We start from the raw sequence: 27,870 nt of genomic DNA on the forward strand, positions 1-27,870 counted from the left end.
GAGCAGTCACCTTGCAAAGGTGGGGGGGGGGGCAGCTCTGCTGGTCTCAGCATTTTATGTCCTCTTGACTCATCCCCACCCCCATCTTCCTGACCCAACCCTTCACCACCTACACTGACTGTCCTTTGTCCCCCTCGGGAGGGGGCATAAACCTGGCAGCTTTCACTTTACCAAAGAGGGACATTAGAGCTTTAGAAGGTATCACTGCCAACGTAAGCACCTTAGAGAAAGTTTTGAAATTAAGTTAAATTAAATTTATTTATTTATTGGTACTGGGGATTGAACCCAGGCACACTTTACCACTGAGCCACACCCCCAGTACTTTTTATCTTTTAAATTTTGAGACAGGGTCTTGCTAAATTGCTGAGGCTGGCTTTGAACTTGTGATCCTCCTGCCTCAGCCTCCTTAGTCACTGGGATTATAGGTGTGTGCCACAGCATCCATCTCCTTAGAACAAATTGCAAGAAAAGACACCATCTCAGACTGAAGGATAGTCTTTTAAAGTAAACATTTTTACTCATTTCTCATTTATTTAATCTAATTTTACCAAAAACTTTTGAAAAACCACTATTCTGGATGAAATTGGGTCCTCCCAACATTCAAACGTTGAGGTTCTGACCTCCAGTACCTCAGAACGTGACCTTATTTGGAAACAGCTTCAGTGCAAATGTAACTAGTTAAGCTGGGGTCACACTTCCGGAGTGTGGGTCCCAACCAACCTGGCCTGTGTCCTTATGGAAAGAGGAAGGAAGTATGGACACACACACACCATGTGCAGGTGGACGCCGAGCTCGAGGGACACTTCTAGAGACCAAGGTCACCCAGGAGGCCAGCCAACCCCCAGAGGCTGGGGCTGGGGCAGGGGCCCCTTGCAGCCCCCCACCCCACCCCACTTCTTAGGTCTGCAGGCCTCAGATCACACCCAAGAAACACCAACAGTCACAGAATCAAAGCAGATTCAGCATTTTGTGTCAAAGCTTGTATCTGCATAAATACAAAATTCTAAGACGTGGGAAATCCGGCCCTGGTAAATACAAATCACACCAACCACGCCTCTGCCAACCTGGGATTGCAGGAAAGACCTGATGATCCCCATCCATTTCTCACCAGCAAATACTTGCAGGAGCACATTCTGGCACATTGCAGAGACAGCCCCCTTGAGCGCCAGGCTGGGACTGTGCCCGGCGGATTTCTCCAACCTGAGCTGCCAGCCTCAAGCGTGATGAGGCGTGTGCTGCCATGCGCTGGCCGTGGCTGTGGGTCTGCAGGAGTCAAGCAGGAGGACTTCGAGTCAACACGCCACATTTCCATTTGAGAGCAACTTGCTTGCTCTAACAAACTCAGAGAATTTTGGATGGAAGGCCATCACGTGTTTAAGCCCCAAGGAATTAATTATTTTCTAAACAGCAAGCCATTCACGGGAAAGAGAACTTGTTTGGCATTCACAACTTTTTATTAAAAATGTAATGCAGAAAACAAAATTTTTAGTTCTAATTTTTATTGTTAACATCTTAATGTATTTCTTTCCACTTACCAAAGATAAAGTTTGGACAATATTATATAGTTTTGTATCCTGTACCTTTACATAACAAAAAAACTCACATGTGGAAAAAAACATTCTAAAATAGTTTTTACGATCTTCAAAAATAGTCTGTTGTCTTGATGCAAAGCAACGTTTTCAAACCAATTCTACATTGTCAGCCATAAATGGTTTTCCAAATTCTTAATCTCATAGTCTTCAAATCACAGTGCAGTGTGCATTCTGCTGTGTAAACATCTGGGTAAGCAGGTGTTGAGACTTGAGATGTGGGTAGCACTGTCAACCACTGGGCCACTGCTATCCAGCTTTGCATTCTGTACTTTGTGGCATTTGTTTTGGTGGAGAGTGTGAAGGAAGAACCTACCTTTCATATGCTCCAAAGGTTCTGTGTCCTCACGGGTCAGTCTGGTCTGCATCTGGGACCTGCTTCTCCACAGGGGGCAGGAGCACTTGCCAGAGACCTCTTCAGCCTTCCACGGGCTGCAGCTGCAAGGTCCTCCCACAGCGACCGTGGCCGTCCCTGTCCCTGTCTCCTCCAGCCTTCCCAGGGTTGTTTTCATCTGCTTGTTTCTTGCAACATTTTTTAAAATTGATTTTTAAAATCAGAAACTCTGTGCACCTCCAGGCTGTTTGTGTGAAGAGGTAGACCCTGGAGCTTCCTGCCCAGCTGAGTGATGGAGTGAACATATCGCCTGCAACCGTCTACAGTCTGGGTTCTTCCTCCCAGTGGTGGTGCCAGGACTTCTTTCTCACATTTGATGGCCTTTCTAGAAGCTCCAGGACCGGGTGACGGCTGGTCGGTCACAGTCATAAACACAGTTCCTCCTGAACTTCAAAGTGTCCATAGCAGGTACCTCACTCTCCAGATGATGTCACCTGGCTAAAGAGTCTTCTGTTGAGGAGAGTGTCCTTCTCTTCCAACTCTGCCAAATGCTTGTGTCAGAAAACATTTGAAACCTTCACAAGTAGCCGTAGAACAGGTGACAGATAACCACATAATGTAAGGCCTTTTCCTGTTACTCTAAGTTACTGGATTAAAGCACTGTCCCACAATGAGCCGCACTCATAATCTGGACAGAGTCATAGTAGATTATTCTTTGAATACACTGAAGGGTTTTAAAAGCACATTACTGTACACAAATGTACAGTCTACAGCAGGCATGTGTACAGGGCATACATGTGTGTATGTGTCCATGCATGTGCATGCACCTGTGCAGGAATCAAGTGCATGTGGGTGCATGCATGGGAGTGCATGCACATACAGTCATGTGCATGTGAGTGAGTGTGTTACATGTGCATGTGTGTGTCCATGTGCAAGAATGCATGCACATATACTCATGATGGGTGTGCATGTGCTCGTGTGTGCTCTGTGCACAGGGGCTTATCTGCAAGCACATGTGCACACAAGCCAACAGGACACAGCTCCATGGACAGTTCTGAGGAATCCTCTTGACTCAGGTTTTTTATTTTTATTTTTTTGGTACTGGGGATTGAACTCAGGGGCACTCAACCACTGAACCACACCCCCAAACCTATTTTTTTTTTTTTTGTATTTATGTAGAGACAGGGTCTCACTGAGTTGCTTAGCAACTTGCTTTTGCCAACATGGCTTTGAACTCACAAGCCTCCTGCCTCTGCCCCCCGGGCTGCTGGGATCACAGGCGTTGACACTGCACCTGGTTTGACTCCGTTTTTATTCCACTTTATAAAAACAGTTTTGTATATGAGAAACTTCTATAAAATAAGAAGTTTTTAGGGAAATAAAACTACCACATTTTTTCCCAACATTATTTGGCCTGGGTCTGTCAGCTCTTCACTCTCTGTGAACACATTTTCACATAACTTTAACGACAGCTAGGCGTGTGCAGAATTCAGCTGTGCCCCCTTTCCCTTGCAATTGTTATGCATGACTTTCAACCTTCATCGTGAGCCATTGTCCTCATATTTTAATTCTAAACACTGCATGATGTTCCATTGCTATTTTATACTGTAACTACATAATGTTCCCACTGTTAGCAAGTTTATTACTGCCTTAGAAACTTCAATTTCATGAGCATCTTTGTGTATGTAATTTTTTAAAGGTTTTGTTATGTTATTTGCTGAGGATAAATATCCAGAAGTGGATTGGTGTGTCAGAGTGTAGACATTTTAGTGGCTCTTTGCAATTGCCAGCTTGTCCCCAAATAGGACTGTGCTGGTCCACTAGGTGTCCCTAACAGAACACCAACAGACAGTGTTTCCAGTCATAGAAACCATTCCTCAAGGTCCCGGAGGCTGGAAGTGGAGACCAAGGTGCCAACAGGGCTGGTTCCTTCTGAGGGCCTCTGGGCCGTGGACGACTGTAAGTCACCCTTCCATGAGGACACCAGCCGCTGGTTCAAGGCCACTCAAGTGACCTTATTTCACCTAATGACCCTTTTTGCCTAATTTGCCTTGCAAGGCTACATTCCGAGGAGCTCTGGACTGGGACTTCAGCACATGAATCCGGGGACAGGATCCAGCATGTGACCAGTACTGCGCACTGGTCATCTCGCCTCTGACTTCCACCAACGCACCTCTTCTGCAGGGCCTGGTCAGAGCTAGGGGGTTCAATGCAGCAGTAGAATAAACAGTAGAATGTTCCTTCCCATCAGCCCCCTTCCTTTTAGTCCAGATTTGGGGAAAGGCCACCAACCCCACGCAGAGCAAGGGCCCTGGGCAGTGGGGCCCCAGCAACTGCAGCTCCCGAGGCACCTGCCCCAGGCCCCTGTGTCTGGGAACGAGACACCTGCCTTCTCCTCACCTCCTTGGGGCCCAGCCCGAGAGCCTGAAGCTCACTTTCCAGAACCTTCCCTGTTCCTACCCTCACCCTCGTCAGTTCCCTTGGGAGCATCCCTGTGCTGAGTCTCTGTGCGTCATACAGGTGGTGTTGGGGTCCCCTGGGCAGGGGACAGTCCTGGGGTAACAAGGGTGCCATTCTTTCTCCCCAGAAACTTCCATATGAATCCTGCAGAAGATACTCCCAGGAGGTGTGGTGTGTCCCCACATGGCAGAGGGCAGACCACCTGGGAGTGGAGGCTGGGAGTGGAGGCTGGGAGTGGAGGCCCGGCAGCACCGTCCAGCCTCCTCAGGCTCTGCTTGCCCCTCTCACTTCACGAGGGGAGACTGGAGGAGGACGAGCCTCTGCTGGCCTTGCAGCCCACTCTGGGGTAGAGTGACCCCAGCCTCCACCTGGGAACTGGGGCTGCAGGGCCATGATCCCCGAGCCACCAGGCTGCAGGATAGACGTAAGAAGGGCCAAGGAGGCGCAAGCAGGAGCCCAGCCAGGCGAGGGCACCTGAAAGGAACCTCAGGACACCAAAGCACCGAGCACAGGTGTCCTTCCCAGACCCACAGCTTCCCGGCCCATCACGCCCAGGCCCAGGTGGACTCCCAGCAAAGGCTGAGAGGTTTTTGTTTGTTTGGCCAAAGCCCCCCTGCAGAGCCTGTGGAGTCAGGAATCAGCCACTGAGGGGGAGGGCGCGGATGTCACTGTCCTCAGTCAGGGACGGTCTCCTCCAGAGTGGTGGAGCCTCTGTTCTGCCCTGCCCTGCCCTTGACCTCATCACATTGCTCTGACTTGACTTCAGCCAACTGCAGGGATTTCTCTGGGTCACTGAGCTGCACTCAAGCGCTGGGGGGAGAGGGGCCCACGTGGGCTATGCAAGGGGGGACCCAGTGCTTCCGGAGCTCGCGGAGCCTGATGACCGTGTCATCGTGGAAAGCATCGGACTCACTGGCCGGGTCTTCCACCGCTCTCCCCGCAGGTCCAACTGGTCCAGGAGCCTCTCCTGCCAGGCCCAGGGTCAGCAGGCATGTCCACACGTTGGACGTGAGGGGGACCTTGGTCCTTTGGATGCCACCCCACCCCTCTGAATTGTCCAGCTTTCCAAAGAGCACCCCTGAGTCAGGGCCACTGAGGTGGGTCCCCTCTCTGTGGTGCAGACAAGGGCAGCACACACGGGGCCTCTTGTGGGTGTCCCTCATGCTGCCCCTGGCACCCAGCTGTCACCCAGAGCACATGGGGGACCACAATATCCTGCCCCGGCAACCAGCCGGGACTGTGAGGCTGATGTTGGTGGAATAACGGGAGCAGAGGCTGTAACCCGCGGGCCACTCTCCACCTGCCCCTGGCCACGTGGCAGCCATGCTCCAGGTAGCACTGGGGGCTTGAGCCTGAGCCAGACCCTGCATGCCAAGGTCACTCTGAGGCCACATCACAGGGGGGTGGGGTGCCAGGATAAGGAGGCCAGCAGGCTGGACAGACGCGGGCCGTGAGGCACCTCCCCAGCGCAGACTCCCGTCCTCCTTGGGCTCCTGGGAGGCTGCCACAGGCGGTGGACACCCACGGGGGAGCCCCCACAGCTGCCGGGGCTATCCCTGCAGGAAAACCTCCTCCAGGAAGCTGTGGCCTCCCCAGGCCTGTGACGACAGCCGGTGTGACTTCACTGCTCTCTCTGGCCCACCCCTACTGTCAACTAGAGGCCTCAAGATGTTTGATTCCAAAATAGTTCACCTATGACACTCTTTAAGTCATTCTTCTGGGGACTCCTGGAACCTGGCCCTGCGGGCCCCTCGCCATGAGCTCTCCATCCGCCCTTGGTCTTGGTTTTCTCAGGTGACTTTCTTTCTCTGCTCCTTCCTGCTGCCTCAGAGGGGGCTTTCACTCCTCCTCCAACCACGTGCCTCCCAGCTCTTCTGCCTCCGCTCCTGAGAGTTCATGCCCCACAACTGGCTCTCTCCTGTGGTTTCCTGTTTTTATTTTGCAGTCGTAATGTCTTTTTAGCTGATTTGATATTTTATGATTATCTTAGATTATTGGCCGATTTATTTTGATGATTCTGCTTCAGATTAGAAGGCTGTCTATTTCAGGGTGGTGACCGCTGGCCCCATTATTACGACATACAAAGTCTTTCTGCATGAAGTATGCAGGCTAGATCACTAAACTTAGGAAAATAGAAAATTTTAATTTTAGTCACGGTAAGAAACTCAAAGTCATATTTTATAATATGTTATAAAAATGTCTTGCTTTCATTAGCGTTCTTTAAATTCACTTCTTGGTTTACTGGCTTCAATATGACATTTTACAAGTTGCTCAAAATAATAATAATAGCAATAATGTTATTAATATTAATAATATTTTTAAACATAGTCCTTTCCTTTTCTTAAAATAATTTCATAATCTTTCCTTGATTCTCAGGGCACTGTGGATGTTGAAGTCTGCTTCCTGCTGAACTTTGTATAATGTTCCTTCTATTGGAAGCAGCATGCCAGATTAGACTGAACAGAAAACGCTGAAGGTGGGTGGAGGTGTAATCTGGGCCATGTGGAGCCTGCAGCCTCCTGTCCTCAGTCTCCAGAGGAGCATGTGTGCATCGCCACACAAGTCCATAGCTGTCTTGCCAGAGCCCGAAAGCAAGGCCTGGGGAGGTCAGCTCGAATCCTGATGGCTGTCAGGGTCTGCAGCCACCCAGCTGGCGATGCGCCCCCTCCACCCCGCCCAGGCGCCCTGGTGACTATCCCTGACTGAGTCCTGTGAGGAGCCCTCTCTGGGTGCCATTGTCTGGATCCTGTGTCCCCCAAGAAATCTAGTGTTAAAGGCTTGGTCCCTAGCATGGTGTCTGGAGGTGGGGGACATTTAGGGGGCCAGTTGGCAGGTCTTTAGGTCCCTGGGGGATCTGGGGCCCTGCCCCTGCTCTGCTGTTTTGTGTGAGGCCAGCAGTTTTGCTCTGCCCTGAGCTTATGGGGGAAGGGTTGCCTGGCCACAGGGACAGAGCCGTGGGGCCCACTGGTCATGACCGCAACTTCCAGAGCTGAGCCAAAATAAGTGATTGTCTCAGGTGCCTGTGTGGCCACGTGAAGCTGACCAACGCCCAGGTTGTTTGTGTCTGCCAGAGGCCTGCGGGAAGGAACCGGACCCTGTTGCAGCCCCTAACAGCTGTCTGTGTGATTTCTACATTGATGAACAAGACTGGGGACTCATTTACAGACCAGGGTCCAAGTTTCATTTTCTGTGACAAATCTAGGTAGGTTCCCCTGCTACTTTCCATCTCGCTTCCTCCAGATTTCTCCCTGACGGTACAATGAACCAAGAGCCCAGCACTGCGTTATTTCTTGCCAAGATTCTTGTGTTGAAACGATCGAGCCCCTGGGATTGGGACGGTGCCCCTTTGCTGGGTGCAGCAGAGCAAATGGTCGCACTGAAAACATTGCTGCTGGCCTGGAAAGAGCACGGGCTGGCATGGGCTGGGGGAGTCCGATGCCGGCCAACATCATGCCCTCTGCCCTTGGGCAAGCGCAGCCCCCAGCACTCAGCCGAGAATAAGACATAGTCCAGAAGCCTTTTTAACACGAAGGGTGTTCATTTCACACAGCCAAACGCAGCTGGTCGTTTGCTCAGAGCCAAACCCCACCTCAGGTCCAGCTCGATGGCCTTCCTGGGTTGATTTGCCAGGCGGCAGCAGAGTAGAAGGGCAGGTGAAGAGGGGAGAGGAGAGGTGCTGATTACCCACAGGCTAACAGTGGGGGAAAGACAGCTAGGGCAAAAAGAATATTTTTAAGAAGCAAGAGCCTCCTGGGGCCATTTGGGCGAGCACGTTCTGTGCAAGACACCCTGCTAACCTCTGAAGGCCTCGGAGCAAACTTGTGAAAATTAGCCCAATTAATGAAAGGGTTGATACAAAGTACCTGTGTGTGTCTGCCAGAGGCCTGCGGGAAGGAACCTGGACCCTGGTTGCAGCCAGGGGGATTGTGGGCCCACTCCTGCCGTCTCTCACGGACAGTGGCGGTTAAGTCCTGAGCCTGTGAGACTCCGTGTCCTGGTGGAGGAGTCGGTCAGTCTCCTGGGGACGCCTGAGACAAGCTTTCTGCTCTGGACACGAGGCTGGAGGTGAGCTCCATCTGGCTTGTTTCTGAGTCCCACGGAAGCTCAGACCCGGCCTCAGCCTGACGCTCCTCTCTGTGGCAGGACAATGAGGCTGCCTTCCCCACACACGGCCGCACTGGAGCCCACCTCGGCCCCTGAGCGCAGAACTGGAGTTTCACTTGGAACCTTGCCTTTGCACCTGGGCACTTGCTGGGATCTGATGGTGTTGATGACGTCATTCTCAGCTGGCAGTGTCACCCTATGCCACCTATCCTATGGGCCAACTGAAGAGGTGAAGGCGGTACCCCTATCACAACTAAGGAGCCGCCAGCTCCGGAGCCATCCACTAGCCATGGAATCCTCTGACAGCTGACCGCTCAGCTCAGCTGGCCAGAAGCCAGGTCCATTCCTAGAAAATCCTGTCAAACGTCCACGTGGCCTGGGAGATATGGGGGCACCTGACTTGTGGTACTGCTGACAAATTTCTGCTGTGAGCCTGAAAATGAGGGGAATCAAAAATGGGCCTTTCCCCTCTAGCCTGCCCCCCGCCGACTCTTGACCCTGTACCAGCAAGCCATCCCAGGACTTCAGAACAGGCCCTTCCGGGACGTGATCACTTAGGGTGAGGGCACTGACCCAGGGTGGCCTTTTGTCCAGTGCGACAGCATCCCTGTCGGGGGGAAAGAGACACAGAAGGCCTTGGTCCTGGGATGAGGGAGGAGACTACGATCAAGACACCCGAGGCGGTGAGGAGCATCCTCCTGAGGACCTGGCAGGGAGCGCGCCTCACCACAGCCTGACCCCACTCCTGCCTGTAGCACACAGGGGTGTGTACTCCCGCTGCTTTAAGCCACCTGATTTGGGGTCCTTTGTCACAGCAGCCACAGGAGACTAATGCCATGTGCCACCAATTATAGTTTGCATCTGTGAGGTCAAAGCAAGGCTTCTCCCAGGACAGTAACTTAAAGAACCGGAAACTGTGGTTGGTTTCCCAGAATCTGAAGGGTGACCACCTCCCTTCCCAATTTGAGCAGTGCCCTCACCATCCCTGCAGCTTGGCCAAGCTGCCCACTTCCGCACTGCGCACAGAGGACCTGGACCTTGGGCCTGCATCCTCAGACCTGTCAGAATGGCCACAGTCTCCACTGCTCCACCCCAGGCGCCCAGTCCATGAGAACTAGTCTTGGCCGTCGAGGCCACCTGACCTTGCAGAGTGTTCTCGTTCTCTCCCCCTCTCTCTCTCTCTCTCTCTCTCTCTCTCTCTCTCTCTCTCTCTCTCCCTCCCTCTCCCTCTCTCTCTCTCTCTCTCTCTCCCTCTCCCTCTCTCCCTCTCTTTCTCTCTCTCCCCCCGACAACCCCCATCAATGTCTCCCTCTTTTCAAAACATTATTTGCAGACTCAGAAGTTTTCTCTAGTAGAAATCTATTTTTACTATTTTCCACTTACTATTCTAAATTAAGAGTTTGTGAAATCCCATTTTATTAAAACCCAGAAGCCTGGTCAATAAACCTTTAAAATACTGAGGGAGATGGACCCGTCTGTCCCTAGGTGGACTCCCTTCCTTGTTTCATGGCTTCTGATGGCCACCGGCTCTTCCTGAAAGCCCTTGGCTTGTAAACAGGTCACTGCAGTCTCTGCTGCCACCACATGGCCCTGGCCCCCAGTGTTCAGGTTGGTTTGAGTGTCTCTCTGCTTTTAGGGCACAGTTCAATAGAAATACAGTATACTACCATTCAACACGTAGCAATATCTTAACATAAACAACAACATTCTACGATCTGTTTTCATACTGAATCTTCAAAATCTGTTCCATTTACATGCATCTCAACTTGGACCAATTGCAAATGTTCAAGAGCAACATGCGGCCAGCAGCCATTGCTGGGGACAGTGCCAATTTAGAGATAATGGAATACAGCTGAATGACAGCAGGGTTTAAAGGCCCATCTGTAAGTCCTTCGCTATCCCTCCCAAAGCCTGCACTCCGGGTGCCCCCCCGAAAGCCTGTGGGGCTGGGACAGGTCCTGCTCCACCCGCGTAGATGACACAGCCCAGAGCATGACTCCAGGGGAGAGGGTCAGGAGGGCCAGTCCAGGCCAGAGTCCACCCTGGTCCTCAGGTCCCCATGCTGCCCAGGGACCCCACACCCTGTCCTCAGGTCTTGAATGCCAGTCCCAGAGTCCCCGTGCCCTGTCTCTGTAAGCAAGGACATGGCAGCAAGCGGGGGTTCTCGTCCTCCTCCCTTGGCCTCTCGGACGCTCCGATGTGCTCAGCCTCACAGCCGCCCGCCTCTCTCAGACATGGCTGCCCTGGTGCCTGTAGCAGGCAGCTGCTGCCTTCCTCCACCCCTTAGAAAATGCTGCCCTCTGACCAGGCACCCATTCCACCCCTAGTGATGGGTCCAGATGCCTGGACACTTAAGTGCCACCCGAGGGGCAGGTGACCTGGGCTCTCTGTCACTTGGCATGGTTCCTGGAGGCAGACCCTGTCTTCTGTAGGTCCAGGAGAGGAGCTGGCCTGTCGACTCCGTCCAGCAGAGTCGAACAAAAGAAAGACAAGGACCCGGCGGAACTGTGTCAGGTTTTATTGAAGGCGCAACAAGAGGAACCTGGTACCAAGAAAGTGCGTAGTATATATAGGACATAGGAGCCAATCACAGAGGAGGTCACATCTCAACCTTGTGGACACATAATAGGAAAGACAGGAAGCATTTACTGGGCCCGAGCTCTTGTGGTTTCTACCGGCCAATGGGGTGGACTTCCTGGTACAGGCACAAACTTGTTTACGCCAAAGGCGGCTGATTTGGCCCAAAACCAAGCCCCATCTTTCCTTGGGCAGGGGACAGCCCTAGGCCACAGGAACTGTCCCCGACACTGGCCCCTCAGCGGCTCTGCAGTCCCTGTCCTGTGGGGGCAGGTCCTGCCCATGGCACTCCCACCTGCAGGGAAGGAGGGTGGCCAGCCAGGTGAACAGGGATGTGAATGTCACACCTGATGACCTCTGTCCACAGCAGGGCTGACCCCTGTGGGACCTCTCCCAGCCCTGCCACTGCGGTCAGTTAGAAAGGCAGAGGCAGCTCCAGGGGCAGGACAGCCAGGGCTGTGGGGGGCCCGTCCTGCTCGTGGGACCTTGGGTTGTCACTGGGGCCGAGGGGCCTGATCAGGTCTGTGTAGGCAGGAGACAAACACCGGGCCCTGCCCATGGCGCCGGCACAGTCCCTGGGTGGCTCTTTCCTGCGGGCAACCTCGTCCCCAGCCCCAAACGTGAGCCGCGACTCAGGACTGAAGATTGAGGACTCCCCAGCCCGGGGCTCCTGCACCCTTCTGGAAGGTCCTGCCCAGCCCGGAGGGTCCAAGGGAGGCGCGTGGGAGTCGGAGCCCACCCGCAGATGCCCCCATGGAGCCTTGTGGACCTGCGAGGTTGTCCGGCTCAGGTTAGGGCACCTGGTTAGTGCAGTCCCCACATGTGACCTGTCCTGTTGGCTGCTGCCCTCTTGGCGTGGCAGTCTCAGTCCGCCACGGGAGTTCAGAGCACCCCCTTCCTTTGTCTTTCTGAAAGGTATTCCCGTGTTGCTTTTTCAAAGCCTATCCCTCATGGGCGTAAAGAACTGAGAAGCTTGAGTTCTAGAACATTCTCAGCAAGCCCATCTACAAGATGACACCACTGTCCAGAAGAAGGGAGAACTGGGTGGAGGAGGACTGAGTGCCCGTCTGGAAAGAGGCCTGGCATCTGCCTTGGCATCTCCATGTGGAGCCCCTCACACCTGAAATCCCAGCCGTGGCCAGTAACTGAACAAGAGTCCAGGGGACAGTGCACTCCGTCAGCACAGGGCTCCTGTGGCCCCACATCTGTGCACCAGCCAAGTTTGGATCAAGGATATTTGGGAAGCACTGCGTTTGGCCGGGAGGTGGAGGCTTCCTGGCCTCTCTTCCTAGCCCTGCGGTCCCAGCTATCGGCACAGTCAGTCTGCATCAGGCTTTATAAGTCACCTCAAAGTGATTAGTTATTCACAAAATGAGTGCCATTTTAAGCAAGGAGCTTGACTGTCACCAACTTGGGGCTCTGGGCAGTGTGTGGAACCCGTTCCTGCAGATAGCAAGGCCAACTAACTGTACCTACAAGTGCTGTGGATTTGGGGTATCTTGCCATGTTTCTGTTTTCTCAAAGGACAGAAAGCTGTTGTCTTCTTGATGAAGTGTCCCCTGACTGTCCCTCAGAGGTGTTGCTGGGCTGCAGGGCATTCTGGGTAGCTCGTGCAGCTCTGGGTTCTGGGCCTGAGACATGCCACTGTGCTGGGGTCCATGGATTGTTTATCAGTGACGACACATGTTTCTCTTCCTTTTGGCTCGGAGAAGACACCACCTATGACACATGGAACCCACACCCACCACAGGGCTCCGTGGCCGTCGACCACGCCCGCCCAGCCGTCCTGGCTCTCTCCCCATCACTACCTCCTGTGTTCCCACAGCCTCGGGGGCCTCCTGTGCTCAGACACTGCAGGAAGACAATGGCTGCTTCCTCTGTGATGCTGCGACAGGCGTCCGTCCACCTCCTGACCAGCATCCAGCCAGCAATTAGCCTGAAGTGAGGATCAGAACCCAGTGTCCACCTTCCGGAGCAGTTGGCCTTGGCTGAAGGGACGCGTGCTCTCCTGTGACAAGGAGCCTCGCATTACCCTGCAGAGAAAGCAGGCCCGGGGGGAGGGCTCAGCCTGAGTGCAGGGGGCGGTGGGCAGACATGAGGTGGAGCCCCTGTCCCTGGGCCTGCTAATCTTCCAAAGCCCTGGATAGCCCTGAGGGTGCTGGAGTGTGGACCTCCTGAGACCAGCCAGCTGCCCCTAGGACCCTCCTGGGTTCCTCCACCAGCAGCCTCTCGGGATCAGTAAGAGGGACTTCTCCAAGGAGGTCCTGAGACTCAGGGACGGGAAAGAGGCTCCCCAACCCTGGCTGAGGACAGAGGTCGACAAGCCAGGCCCATGGGTCCAAAATCTCCTGGACCTGAAATGCCCCCAGGGTTGGCTGCCCCGGCCAGTGGCCTCCTGGGGCCCCTGCTAGTGCCTGGAGAGTCCACGGTGCCTCAGACTGATGGCAGAGGTCCCACGGCTGGCTTCTGAGAGTCCACACCCTCAATGTGCCTGCCATGGCCCACTTCCAGCTGTCCCGGCCTGCTGCAGGGGGCCGATGAGCTGGCTCTGGCCAGAGGAGTCCTCAGCTCCCAGCTAGCGGAACAGAAAGGGCCCCGCGGCAAGGTCCCTCCAGGAGCTGTGACTCCAGCACGTTCCTGGCTCTGTGGCCAGTACAAGCAGGAGGTGTTGTCTTGGGACTGGGGCACGTTCCTCTCCCATTGCCTCTTGTCCTCCTGGCCCTCCTGCTGCTCCAGTGACCAGGGGCCACCCTGGTTCTGGAGTCTATGTCCAGGGGTCTGTGTGGCCCCTCTGTCCTCTGAGAGCTGCAGGAGACGTCTTGTGGTGCAGGGGTCCTGGCCCTTCCTATAGGGGCCACACAGTGGTCCCTGTCTATGGCCTGGAGTGGAGCTGCCCCTGCCCAGGTACAGTGAGGTGGCCACAGGACCGTGCATCCAGTCATCCTCCACACACCCAGCTCACAGCCTGACCCTTGTCCTGCACAGCCACCAAGTTCCTGGCCCTTTATGGCGAGTGCCAGAGACACCAGCACAGAAGGCACAGCTGGGAGTGGGAGGGCCAGTGTCCACCTGAGCTGATGACCAGGGGAGACCAGAGACGGTGGTGCGGAGATGCCACCCAGAGGAGGCGGGGCTCCAGCCGCTCACTCCCCCTGGACAACCCTGACTCCTCTCCCCTACAGGAGCTTGGCCGGCAGAGGCTGGTCCTGAAAGAGGCTTGTACGCAGCCCAGTGGAGCCAACCCTGGGGACAGCAAGATGACCTCAGAGCACAGGGATGTCCTCGTGCTGCTGCCCGCCCAGAAGCAGCTGCGGCTGGCAGTAGGGGTGAGCAGGGCATGTGCCCAGGGGGTGGCCAGGAGAATAGTTGGGTTGTGTGTCCAGAGGGTGACTGGGGGACAGTGGGGACCACATGTCCAGAGAGTGATATGGGGACAGAAGGAGCTATGCACTGGGGGCACCTGGACTAGGGGAGACATCAAATGACCACTTCACTATGATGCGGGCCACTGTAGCATGCTGGGGCTGAGAGCTGCCCAGTCCCCTTTAGCGTCCAGAGTCCTGGGCTGCCTGGCCCTCCCACAGCGTCCATGCCTCCCTGGGTTGACTTTGTCCCAGGGTACCTGTCTGATCCCTGGGTGTCCCTCCTGTGGGAGAAGCTGGACTGGAAAGGCCGATGAAGAAACGGTGCCTCGGGAGCAGGAAACTGGTGGCACAGTTCACCCGGGACAGCGGCCTCCCTCTGGAGGCCCTGGGTGGCTCTGCGTGCCCCCCGCCGCCCTGCCGCCCTCCAGTCCTGCCCTGTCCTCCACACTGGGCTTTAGTGAAATGTTGGCTTCTCCGAGTTTTCACTCCAGGGCCCCTCTGAAATCCCTGCATTGTCATCGGGCTGTGACTGTCACGGGCAGGGCCTCTTCCCCCGGGACCCCTGCCTCTCTTCCTATTCTGCAACCTCCGCCCCACCCTTCGGCCTCCCCCTCCACTTGGACCCTCATGGCTGGACCATCCCCCTGGGGATGATGGATCACGTTGTCACCCTCAGAAGTGGGGCCGCCCTCACTGGCTGATAGAAAGCCCCTCCCCTTCCATCTGAGGACAGCGCCGAGGGCTGTGCCCAAAGTCACCAGAGTTACCAGATTCCCCTCAAGAATGCGTCTGGTGAGAGAACTAAGAGCTAGGAGCAGCGCTTGCCAGCCCCAGAGGAGGCCTGGCCCGCAGGACAGAGCTGGAATGGTCCAGGGACCCCGGCCACAGCCTCCACAGATGGCTTTTGGATCAAACTTCAGGTTGTGAAACCACAAGGAGGAGCGGAAGGCTGCCAGAAGTCACTGGGGACCCTGTAGCTCTGCACAACCTGGTCACGTCCCGGCACTTAGGGTCTGAGAGGGACACTAAGGAGCAGGCCGTCTCCTTGGCACAGATGACCTCCAGCCAGGGCGTGACCCTTCTGTGAGGACTTTGGCATCCTGGGTGGATGCAGTCTCGACGCCTGCAGCTCCCCCCTGCCGCCCATCACGGGGCAGTGTGGCCAGGTCATGGTCCTCAGGTCACTGTGACCTGAGGGACAGCAGGGTCATGCAGTTTGCTGCAGACCCGGCCCTTCCCCACTCCCTGCCCTGGGGAGGAAGGGAAGTGTCCGGGCTCGGGCCCTGAACTAATCCAGACACTCACTGGTCCAGGTCCAGGGTCCCTGCGATTGGCTTCCTTCTGGGGCCCTCTGGGCGAGCCGCGGCGGCCTAGGGGCGGCTCTTCCTCAGGCCGTCTGAGCAGGAAGAAGCTGTCAGCTCCCAGCTTTAAGCTGGACCAGGAGCAGTCCTTCCACCTTTGTAAGTGTGAATGGTGAAAATGGGGATTGAAATGCAGGTGTCTGACAGAGTGACAGGTCCCTCCAGGGGGAATTTGTTGAGGCTCCTTGTGGACAGCTTGGTGCTCTCTGAGGCAGTGCCGGGCTGTGACATCACGGTTCGGGTCCCCTGGGAGCCTGGTGTCTGCCTGGGGCTGCGTGTCCGTAGGAAGTGCTGGCACTTAGGTTTGTGGCAGTGCCCCAAGCACTGGAGTTCCCACCTGAGGAGGGGATGTCAGGGTCCTGGGGCCCTCTGAGGCCTGCAGTGGACGTGCTGGGGCCTCCTCCTGTGTGACCAGGGCATCTTCTACCTGTTTCCCTCCCTGAGCTGTACTGTGAGATTCAGCCGGAGGCTGCACCCAGAACACAGTGTGAGGTCACGCTCGGGCTTCATGGAGCCTCGGAGGGGTGTCTCCTGCTCCTACCTCCCCTCCCTACCACCCTCTGGCCCCGGAGGGGTGTCTCCTGCTCCTACCTCCCCTCCCTACCACCCTCTGGCCCCGGAGGGGTGTCTCCTGCTCCTACCTCCCCTCCCTACCACCCTCTGGCCCCGGAGGGGTGTCTCCTGCTCCTACCTCCCCTCCCTACCACCCTCTGGCCCCGGAGGGGTGTCTCCTGCTCCTACCCCCCCAGTCGGGCCCTCTGCTTGGTAGGGACACAGCTGGCCAGCCCTCAGGTGCAAGCCAGGCACTGTAGACCATGGGAGCCATCGTGGGCGTCCATGTCCCCCTGTGTGTGGCTCCACTGCAGTCATCAGAAGAGCGTGGGCTGAGAAGACCTTCCCAGTGCACGTCCCAGTCCCGGTGGCCCTCACCACGTTAACTGATGCTAATGAGCCAACCTTTCGGTAACTTGTCATCGAAAAGCAGGAACAGGCCGTGCCGCTCCGGTGACACAGAGGCACAGGTAGCAGACGGCCAGGTCACGGGGCTCTGGGTTTCTAGTGGAGGCCAGGTCCGGGGCCTCACAGGGGCCCGGGGCCACCGCCACACACCTCTACCATAGCCAGCTGGCACACACGGTGTCTCTGAGTCACCAGCAGGAGATGTGTGGCTGTCCCCCGGCCGAGAGGCACAGGGGTGAGGACAGCACTGCCAGCCTGGAGCCGAGTCTGTCAGGAAGTTGAACAGAAGCAGTGGCTGAGGTGCCACGGTGTTGTCCGCCCGCGTACACGGTGGCATCTGAGGGGATTCCACGCAGGAAGCTCAAGGTCGGATTGGAGCAGGGACGTCACCCAGGCCAGCACGGGAGCTTCTATAGGCTTGGAGTCAATAAATAGGCATAAGGGGTTGGCATGGGACCAGGGGTTTGGGGAGATCGCTGTGAAGTGTCCGTCAGGGAGCCATGCTGGGACCACATGAAGCAGACTGCAGGACGTGCCATAAAGAGAGGCCTCACCTGTGCGCAGAGGAAAGCACCCTCCTGGGCAGCAGCATGGACACTGGCCCTGGGCGTGAGGCCTGCCCAGTGGTTTCTGGGGGTGCAGTGTAGGATCCCCCAGGGCCAGCTGTAGGAGTCGTGTGCCCAATGGCTAAGCTGGCCGAGGCACAGACTGCACAGTGAAGCATGTCCTCAGGGGCCCAGGGCCCGGCTCAGACTGTGCACGGGGACTGCTAGTTAGATCTGCAGAGCGCTGGGCAGGCAGTGTGTTCCTGAGTGTCGTCAGTCCCTCCTCGGCCCCCTCCCCTGAACATCAGGTGTCTTCCCCACCCACAGATGCCCATTCCCGGGTGGTCAGGGCCATGCTTTCTGGGGTAAGGAGGATCTAGCAGGCGGGCCCCCAGGGGGTGCACATTATGGGGAGGGTGGAGGGTGCTCTGTCCAATCCAGGCCCACCCCTCCACCTCCCTCTCCCAAGCAGCTCTGTGGGGTTGGGAGTGACCCTGGCCCTGAGCACAAGCCACTGCTCACGTCCTGAAGCGGGGTCCCCTGAGCCTGTCCAGGGCAGTCCTGGACGCCCTGAGCACCGCCCCTGTTGCAGGTGAGGGCCACGGCGCGGGAGCTGTTCCAGCAGGTGTGCCGCGTGCTGGGCCTCCGGGAGGCCCGCTTCTCCGGCCTCAGCGTGGTCAGAGGTGAGCAGTGCTGCCGTCCCACCTTCAGGCCCCCCTGCTCCTTCCACCCCACCCCGTTGTTGCTGGGCTTCTGGGGTCAGGCTCTGGGTGGACAACCACAGACAGGGTGTTGGGTGTGTCAGTGTGTGTGGTGTGTGCACGTGTGCTGCAAAGTGGGTGGTCCGTAGTGTGCAGTGTGCTGAGTGTGCCGTGTGAGGTGTGCCTGTGCGATGCCTGTGGCGTGTGGCATGTGGACGTGTGGTGTGTCCACGCGTGGCCTGTGGTGTGTGCTCGTGTGGTGTGGTCGTGTGTGGCCTGAGGTATGTGCATGTGTGACGTGTGAGCCTGTGCTCTAAGGTGGGTGGTGCTCACATGCGTGTGTGAGGTGTACATTTCTGTGCACCAGCACATTCAGATGACACACACAGCTGCCCGCTCAGCCTGCTGGGCTCTGTCATGTGGGGAGTGTGACAGTTACAGGGCCAAGGCGGGTGCCTGTGCAGATGCAGCCTGATTTCAAGGACCTGAGGGTAGGGCCTGGAGTGCCGGGGCGGCTCCCCAGGAAGGAGGTGGCCAGTCACAGTGGGCAGGGGAACCCGCACATGCTGTAGGACGGGGTGCTTCTCCCTCGTGGCCCAGAGGTGCTCGGCTTCCTGCTGGTTAGGGACTCCCCAGGCCTCAAAGCGAAGAGTGAATCAAAGCCCTGGTGATACCGTGCCAGGCCCCGGAGGCCGCCCCTGCAGGGGGCCAGAGCCCGCAGTGTAAACACAGCCAGCAGCTCAGGACCTTTGTCCTTCTGATTGAGGCTCAAGGTCCATACCGTGAGCTGCCCACACCTTAGGGACCAGCTCACAGGTCTTCAGCATGTGTGTGTACCATGGAGCACACTCCTGTGAGGTGGATGAGTGGGGTGAGCGGGGATGAGTCACGGGAGGCCCTCAGCCAGGCTCAGCCCAAGTCGAGGCCTTGCAGCAGAACTGCCGAGGCTCGGCTCTTGTGGGCGGGCATAGTGTCCACTGCGAGGAGTCCAGGTGCACACACAGGGATTGCTGGGAGTGTCGCAGGGCAGGTAACCAGCTGGAAGGCAGCCACCTCCACCAGACCTGTCTTCCATCTCCTCTTCTGTTGGCCATCTGAGATGGCCTGCCGCCAATCTTGCCGGCCCCAGGAGCAAGTGGGCAGGGCAGGTTAAGGAAGAAATTGGGGTTCCCTGCTCCCAGGTGAAGACAGGTCTCCCTCCTGCACATGGGACCTGCCGAGGCTGAGGCTCCAGCCCGCTGAGCTTGTCCATCTTGGAGCTCAGCCCAGGGCCACTGGCACCCTTCATGGCCAGAGTCCTTACTTTGGAGACCTGGACTTTTGAACAGGACCTTGGATTCCTTGCTTCAGCGCCTCAGGCGTGGTGACTTGTGCACACTTTTGGTAACACAGCAAGGGACGGGACCTCCACTGGCATCCGGGGCTTGGCAGTAGGGAAGGTGGGACACAGACAGAGACAGGGCAGGCCCCCACTCCCTGGCCAGCAGGAACGCGAGGGTCAGCTCCTCAGTCCGCCCTGGTGGCTTTGGGTGTCCTGCCGTCTGCACTAGGTAGAAGGCAAGGGCTCCGCGGGGGAGGCCGAGGTCTTCCACTCCTTCAGAGGCCTTGGTTGGGCTCCAGGGCGCCCTGGTGCATCTGTGGCCAGAGAGGACAACTCCCTGGGAAGAGAGGTGGGGAGGCCTCCGAGGTGGGCAGGTCCTCACTGCCCTTCCCAGTCACTGGGACATACCACGCTCTTGGCTGCACTTCCTAGGTGTCCCAGTGTGCGGGATCATCAGTGGGACTGGGCTTCAGAGGGTGCGTGTGCAATACCCCTCCACAGGGCTCCATGGGACCCTGGGCCACAGGAGCAGGAGCTCCCAGAGGATCCTGGGGCTTTTCCAGCCCTCCCTGCTGCCCAGATGGTGGGGAGTGAACAGGAAGTCACCAGGCCCTTGCTCCTAGGGTCATCTGCAAGACCTCGGGTGCGGGTGTCTGTCCAGTCACCAGGGGCAAGAGGAGACCTTTGGGCCCGAGTGAGCTGCAGGCTTGTTGAGGGCTCTCCTGCCTCAGGAGGCTGGAGTCACACTTGGAAGGGGCTTCAGGACTTTAACATGTCATTTTTTGGAGCAGGTGGAGGTGACAGCAAAACTGAGCAGAAGGAAAAAGTATTTCTCTTGTACGTCCCACCCACAGTGTCCACATCCCAGCAGGAACCTACAGGGACACATCCGTGTCACCAGAGTCCATGGTGACATGAGGCTCACCCCTGGTGTCAGACACTGTGCAGTGCCCTGGTGTCACCCAGCAGTGCCATGGCCCTGAAGCCCTCCCTACCCACCCCCACCACCGCGGGTCCTCTGCTGAGTCCCTGCCCTGTCCACAGTGCTGCCCCTCCAGACGGCTCTCCCTTGGTGACAAGCAGTCACGTCGGCGCCACGCCCTCCACAGCTGGGGCTGAGTCCTTGTCATCAGTGACTGACCCTCCACTCTCTGGATGTGCCACAGGCTTTCCTAGTCACCTGCCAAAGGACATCTCGTACAAAGGACAGTTTGCTTCCTTCAAGCAAGAAATTATGGCCTGACTCAGGAGATGACCTGGTCAGGGAGGCAGGGCTGTCTGACCCCAAGGCAGAGACCATCTTCCCAGAGAGCCAGGGACCAGGGTCAGGGCTGGCCAGACTTAGGCTGTGGGGGAGGAGCGGAAGGCCGAGGTCGTTCAGAGCAGATGGGCTCTGGGCCGCCAGCCGGGCCACAGGGTTCAAAGTCTGATGTGTTAGGGACAGAATTGGGAGAGATACACGTGACCCTGGAGGTTCTGGGGTCCTCTCCCGCCTGTGTCCTCTCTGCGTCCTTCCCGGTGTCTTTGCATTGCTGTCCCTCTGGGCTGCATGTCCAGTCCCGTTCCTGGTGGATCAGGACACCCTGGAGACTCACTTAAGTTGAGCAGTCCCTGAGGCCCGGGGGTCAGGGCTCTGACACTGGGGACACAGCTCAGCCCCTAACTCCTGGCCCTGGTGAGCCTGGGAACTCAGCTGGACCCCAGCCCGCTGTCTGTCAGGTCCGTGGGGCTCTGGGGGAGACAGAGGCAGGCCAGGCAGAGTCGGGAGGCCTGGGCCCCCAGCCCTGGCCCCCGTGGAGCCTCCGGGCGTTTCCAGGGCTCTCTCTACCTGGGCAGGACTGCTGGTCCCAGTGCCATGTCCAGCCGGGTGTCTGAAGGTGGCAGCTGGACTGGGATGTGCTCAGTGGGCAGAACAGGTTAAAACTGCCAGGGACAGCCGGTGACACTGGCCTGCAGCACACTGTCCTCACCGTGGCCCAGCAGCTCCTCGGTGGCTCCTGAGGGACGTTTCCTCCCCAGTTCACTTGGAGCTATGCACCTCAGGCCTTGGCACGGAGCCTGTGACAGTGGAGGGAGCCCCCAGCCTCTCCCCTCCAGCTTCCACAGGAAACCACTGTCCTGCCCCAGTGTCACAGCAAGGCTTCCCTCAGCAAAAGCGTCCCCAGCACCCTCCCAGCCACTGGGCCCACGGTGCACTTGGTGGTCGGCGTCTGTTGGCGTGGGCAGGCTATAGGGTCCCTCTTATTCTGTGGCTGGGCCAGGGAGCCTGGGGTGCAGGGAAGGTCTGCGGGCCCCGCTGCTCATCCTCATGCCTCCTAGAAGGCTGAGAGTGCGCCAGCCCTCCCTGGGAAGGCCATGCAGGTAACCAGCAGCGGTTGACAGGGCTATCCCCGCAGCCAGCCCAAGGGAGCAGCCCGCACCAGGTCAGCTAGAGAAGAAGCTGCCCGGCCCGAGGCCCTCGGGAGTGAAGGTGAGTTGCTGACGAAGCCCGTCCTTTCTAGACAATGAGCATGTGTTCATGGACTTGGAGCTCAGGCTCAGCAAGTACTTCTCAGAGGACTGGAAGAGAGGAACTCAAGTAAGTGGGCTGCAGGCCAGGCTGAGCCCGTGTGGGCCTGCGGCTCCCTGCTGGGGCCCCCGCCTCATCTGGGTTTGTCTGGCAGGCACACTGCTGTCCCCACGTCCTCGGTGCCACACCCCACTCGGCCCTTCTCCCCGTAAAAGTAGGATGAAATACTGAGTGTCGCGGCTCCTAAGATCCTGGCGAAGGCCGGGCGCCGGGAGGTGCCCCAGGCCCGCTCTTCCTCACCCTCTCCCAACAGGGAGGCTGGAGGCCCCGCGCGCCCTTCGTCACCTCCCTCAGAGTGCAGTACTACGTGGAGCACGGGAGGGTCATGAGGTAACTGCTCCTGGTGTCCAGGACCTTGCCTGGAAGGACACCCAAGTCCAGGAGCCAGGCCATCTGCCTGTGCCTCAGAACAGCCATGTTGGCGCAGTGTGGGGCCTGACTGGGCCTTTACCTGAAGCATCTGTGCAGACGTGGCAGGAGGGGTTCCCGGGACAGGGGTGGTGGCCTCCCTCAGATGGCCACCTCGGAGCTGGCAGGACAACCAGGAACCCTGATGTTCAGCAAGACAGAGAGAGGGCTGGGGACCCTGAGAAGGCAGGTGGTCGCTGATCCCAGAGGGGGAGGGGAGTGTGCAGGTTCTGGGGAACCGGGAGGTGGGCTGAGGGCAGTGCCCGACTGTATTAGAAGATCTAGGGGAGGCCCCCTGGGCAGCCCGCCTTGTCCTGGAGCTGTGTGTGGCTGACGGCATTGGGCAGTGGGCTCAGGGAACGGGGTTCAGTGCCGCTGTGCCTGAGCCCTTGGGCAGGCCCTTCCCTCCGGGGTCCAGGCTGCTGAAGGCTGCAGCCAGGCCTGGCTGGGCCCCGCTGGGGGCAGCAGCTCTCTGCTCACGGAGAAGGGTGCGCCCGGCACTGCCCTGGGTCAGATCAGGCTGTGAACAGGGGAGGCTGGGTGCCCTGGACCAGGCTGGGGCGGGCGGCTGTGCAGACCCCACCCAGGTCCAGCCACTGGACCCCACCCAGCTCTGCTGCCTTCCAGCGACCAGGTGGCCCGGCACCTGTACTACTGCAGCCTGAAGGAGCGGGTGCTGCGGTCCCAGTGCGCACACAGGGAGGAGGCCTACTTCCTGCTGGCCGCCCTCGCGCTGCAGGCCGACCTGGGCAGCCACCGCAAGCCGCCGCACGTCGGGCGGTACTTGGAGCCGCAGGCCTATTTCCCACAGTGGGTAAGGACCCCTTGGCACCCTCCTGGGGGGTCACTGACACTGTCCCCAACAGGACTCTACGGGGTCCATGCAGAGGGGAGGCTGCAGAGCTGGGAGGGGCAGGGGGGGAACCTGGGGGAGCCCAAGGCAGGCGTGTGGCCGCGTGGACCAGTGCCCAGAGCCGACTCCGGTGCTCCTGCACACACTTGGCCAGCTGTGCGACCTGGAGCCAGGGGCTCTCCTCCTCTGAGCCTCTGGACCTGCCCAGCTGTGAAGAACAGCCCACCTGCCCCTTCTCTCCAGGTATCCCAGGGCCCTTCAGGGGCCACTCACGTCCGTGCTTCAGCCCTTCAGTGCCCTGGGAGGGGGGGTCAGGGAGCAGAGGAGTCCACCTTGTGTTCCCAGCCCCGGGCACTGTGCCTGGCTTCGTGGGGGCACTGAGCACTGGGTTGTCCCTCCAGGGACAGTGGCCCCTGCCCTGGGCAGAGTCCTAGTTTCCCTCCCTGTGGGCGTCTCCTTGTTCCTTGTCCGCCCCAAGCAGCTGGAAACTGTCCGCTCTGCACATTGGTCACTGTGCCCAGGGCTGGGTCCAGTCCTCCATGTACCCCGTCCCTCTGGACATGGATGGCCCTCCTCAGATGCACATCCCTCAGGTTTCACCCCATGCACAGACGTAGCCTCCTCCTGGGCTGCTGGGAGTCGTACGGGGAGTCGTGACTTGTTGGGCGCACACTGCCACCTGGAATCAGCTTGTTTCTGGGTCTCTGTGGTGGGCACTGGGGGGCCCAGAAAGAGAGGGGCTTTCCTTGGGTGCTTTGGGGAACTCCACACACTCATCTCTGTGTCCCCAGCTTGGACAGCAGGCCCAGTCCTCCCGCTGGACAGCTGCAGCTGGGGAGGTCCCCTGCAATGGCAGGAGGCTGGGAGGCTTCCCAAGAAGGAGGCCAACTCAGGGGAGGGGAGGGAAGGAGGGTGGAGCTGACCTGGGCCCGTCCTCAGGTCATTGCCAAGAGGGGTGTCGACTATATCCTCCGGCACGTGCCCACCGTGCACCGCGAGCAGCAGGAGCTGAGCCCCCAGGCAGCTGTGCTGAGGTTCCTCAGGGACGCCTGTCAGCTGGAGGACGTGCCTGTCCACTTCTTCAGGCTGTACAAGGTTGAGCCCAGAGCGCTGGGGCCCAGGACAGGGGAGGGACAGAGCCCCCGTGCTGACAGGGTGCTGGGACCCTAGGACAGGGCAGGCAGAGTCCCCTGCAGAGGACACCTTAACCTGGATCCCAGAGCACAGCTGGACCAAGTCCCCACAGGTGACGGTGTGACCAACCATCCTGGGGACGGAGGTCCTCAGGACAGGCTGGTGTGGTGAGGGAGGGAATGTGTTCCCTGGTGGCTGTCCAGAGGTGGTGTGCAGCGCTTCCGCAGGGCTCCAGTGGACCCCGAGGGACTGGGGACCCGAGCCTGCTGGCTCAGCCACGGTTGCTCTGACTTGGGTCTAGTGCTGGGGCCTCGGGCCTGGACTCTGTGTCCACCCGGCCAGGCACACAGGTGACACAGCACTCAGTCTTTGCGGAGAGGACTGGGTGGAGGTTTCTTGGGGCAGGTTAAGGGGTTCAGGCACGTTTGGGGAATGGAGACTGAGGCAATTGGCAGGAACAGCTCCAGCACACAGAGGGCCAGGGGAGGGTCCAGGACAGAGCTGGGTGGGGCATGGTGGTCTCTGGCCACCCCAGGCCCAGGGCCTCCACCTCTTGCACCTTTCAGGATAAGAAGCCTGAGCACCCCACTTTCCTCCTGGGACTCACCCTCAAGGGAATGCATATCTATCAGGTGAGAGAGGGACTCGCCCCTCCCTGAGACTCGCCCTGGCCGCCCTCCTGGACACAGTGCCTCTGTCTTGCAGGAGGTGAGCCACGCTCCGCAGCTGCTGCATGACTTGCCCTGGCCTTGCATCAGGAAGCTGGCGTTTCTGGTGGGTGTCTGCAAGGGCCCTCAACACTCTAGAGCCCCGGGGCAGATGCATCTCCGTCCTTCGGGGCTCGTGCAGGCTCCCTTCCTCCTGGCTCCCGACAGCCCCGGAGGCTCTGGACATGCTCACCCTCGCAGCTGTGCTGGCAAGGCCCTGCCGGGACGGGGCGAGTAGCCGAGATGTGAAGGGAGGTCCTGATGCCCTTCTCATTCCATGTGACTCCTGGCTCCCGAGTGGGTCCTAGAGGCACATCTGTGCCCCTCTCATCCGGCTCCAGAGCTGTCACCCTGGGCCCCCTGTGACTGAGAGTGAGGGCCACTGGGTAGAATGGACAGGGAGACTCAGCCCTTTAGGTCCCACCCTGGACACTTGCACCCTCACCCAGCCAAGGCAGGGGTCTGCATAGAGGGCTGCCTTCTCATGGCTAAGGTCAGACAGCCTCCTGATCACAGTGACCAAGAGATCCGTTTGCTCACGGAAGTCAAATCTTTAAAGGGGACCTTGGCCATCGCCCAGTTAGTTAGAGGGCCATGTGATGTCTTTCCTATTGCTGGAAGGGTTTTTCAACGTATGAAGCCACATCTATTGTCCCTTCTGTCTACTCAGGGAAAGAAGCTGGAGATCCATCCCGCTGGGCTGCCCCCATCCCGGAAGCTGGTTTTCTACACGGGTTTTCCCTGGCGCTCCCGGCACCTGCTCCGGCTGTTCCGCTCCAGCCACCAGTTCTACCTCAGTGCGAAGCCCCTGCTGCAGCGGCTGCAGCTGCTGGATGAGGCTGAAGGTGGGCACCTCCCCGCCGGGGTCTGGGCACCTAGCAGATAGCTGCTCACCCCCTCTGAGGGGTGGAGATGAAGCAGATTGCCCCTAGAACTTGCCCAGGACCTGGGCCACCCACTCTGGGCTCAGCAAAAGGGTTCTCCCGTAATGGACAGTGGCCTCTCAGCTCCTGTCCCCCAGGCGCTCCGGGTGAAGTGTGGTGGTGACCTGAGCAGAAGCCTAGAGATGGGGGCGGGGTGCAGTCAAGGTGAGGGCTGCTCAGCTCTGTCCGGGCTCCGGAAGCCCCCTTTCCGACTCCTCACATCGTCCCTTGTGCAGAATCAAGGCCACGTGAAGACCTGGCTGCAGTGCTGTGCCAGGCCTGGTCTCACTCTCCCAGTCTTCACCTGGGGGCTGTTCTCACTGTGTCCTTAGAGAGCACCGGGAGACAGCCACGTGTGCACACTGCAGTCACAGAGCACGGGTGGGCGTGTGTGTGAGCACGTGTGTGAGCACATGTGTGTCTGCATAGGGGGGGTGAGCTTGCACAGATGTGTTTGTCCCTGTGTAACGAGGCAGCCCTAGGGAACACCTGCCCTCAGAACAGGCTGACAGTCTGTTCTCTCCCACCCAGCCCTGTCCTGGGTGGCCGTGACATCAGGGATGCTCAGGATGAGCCTGTAGCCTGAGACAGCGAGGAAGCCCCAGGAATAGCCTTATGGGCCATGTCCTGGGGCCAGGCCTTCCTCCAAACCCAGCTCTACATCTGTCCCCCACGCCCTGCAGAGAAGAAGCACTACCAGGAGGCCTACATCAGCAACCCGCTGGAACTGGACCCAGAGCTGGCCAGCAGACACAAGAGGGACACTGGCCCACACCACCACCACCGCCTCTCGCTCAGCTCTGCTGACAGCCATGGCAGTGCCCACACACTGGGCACAGAGGCCGACTCTCAGCATGCAGAATCTGGGGAGGTGTCTGTGGATGAGCCCGTAGAGGCTGAGGGCCTCTGCAGGAAGATGCCGTCCATCAGCTTCAGGGACAGCGGGGGCAGCAAAGGTGGGCTGAGAAGAATGAGGCAGCAAAGAGCCTGGCCTGCCCCAAGTGCCAGACTGCTGGGAGAGGCCAGGCTGCATGTCACAGTGCCTCTCTGGGAACATGCCCGAATGTACCACCCAGGTCCACCTGGTGTCACCTAAGGCCAGCCAGAGTCATCTGGGGTTGCCCAGGGTTGGCAGATCTGTCACTAACCAGTGTCCACTGCTGGCCTTCACCTCTGATGTCTGGACCAAGTTTTGGTCTAGACCCAGTAGAAATGACCACAGCACCCCGCTGGCCTGGAGAAGTCTGTTCTGACATTGGAGCAGACAGGGTGTCTCGGCCACAGGACAGGGAGGGCTGCTGGGGAAAAGTGGCCACCACGGCCCAGGCCTGGCTTCTCCCAGCCTCAACACAGACGTGCGCTGGGCAGGCTGTGGCCCCAGCTCTGTGGGGAGGACCTGGGCCTACTGGGGCAGCTCACCTTCCTCCCCTGATGGAGCCAGGTGGGCAAGGAGAGGGGTCCTGTGTCAGGTGGAACCCGATGCCCTGGGCTCTCTGGGACACACAGGACCACCTCGCAGTGGACACTGTGTGAGGTCACAGACCACCTTGCCTGCGGGCCACGAGGAGTCGGGGCTCCAGGACACAGCACTGGGGCGGGCAGCTGCAGCCCAGCTGCAGGTGCAGGACGGGCCCTGCCAACCCCCGCTCAGGCCCCTTCCTCCTCCTCAGCCTCCTGCTCGGGGCCCTTCACAGTGGTGCAGGTCCCGCTGGCCAGGACCAGAGGCCAGAGCACCGAGGTCCTACACAAGGTAGGGCCCCCTAGGTCCAGGTTGGGCAGTGGGGCCTGCATGTGACCCATGTGTGGCCCACAGGTGGCCATGAATGTGACTGTCCGCATTCTTCCCTCCATCCCCCTCTGCCACGAGTGGGATCTCTGTGGGACAGCCCTCGGTTGGGCCCACACCCCTGATTGCCGCAGCAGAGGCCAGCCAGGGGCTGTGTGATGGTAGCAGAGGAC

General features: G+C 58.5%; 1 protein-coding gene across 1 annotated transcript; it reads left to right on the plus strand.

Moving 5' to 3' along the window:
• The first annotated feature begins 11,621 nt into the window (after positions 1–11,621).
• LOC143379576 (FERM domain-containing protein 1-like) lies at positions 11,622–27,856 on the plus strand. The gene is made up of 13 exons (XM_076832171.1): positions 11,622–11,854; positions 13,576–13,729; positions 14,247–14,390; positions 17,888–17,978; positions 21,819–21,895; positions 22,140–22,216; positions 22,922–23,108; positions 24,087–24,242; positions 24,848–24,913; positions 25,659–25,833; positions 26,595–26,867; positions 27,582–27,661; positions 27,725–27,856. Exons 1-13 carry the CDS (start codon positions 11,622–11,624, stop codon positions 27,854–27,856), a joined length of 1,845 nt encoding a protein of 614 aa, XP_076688286.1.
• Positions 27,857–27,870: the final 14 nt, after the last annotated feature.

The sequence above is a fragment of the Callospermophilus lateralis genome, chromosome 13 (assembly GCF_048772815.1).
Source record: "Callospermophilus lateralis isolate mCalLat2 chromosome 13, mCalLat2.hap1, whole genome shotgun sequence".
NCBI lineage: Eukaryota > Metazoa > Chordata > Mammalia > Rodentia > Sciuridae > Callospermophilus > Callospermophilus lateralis.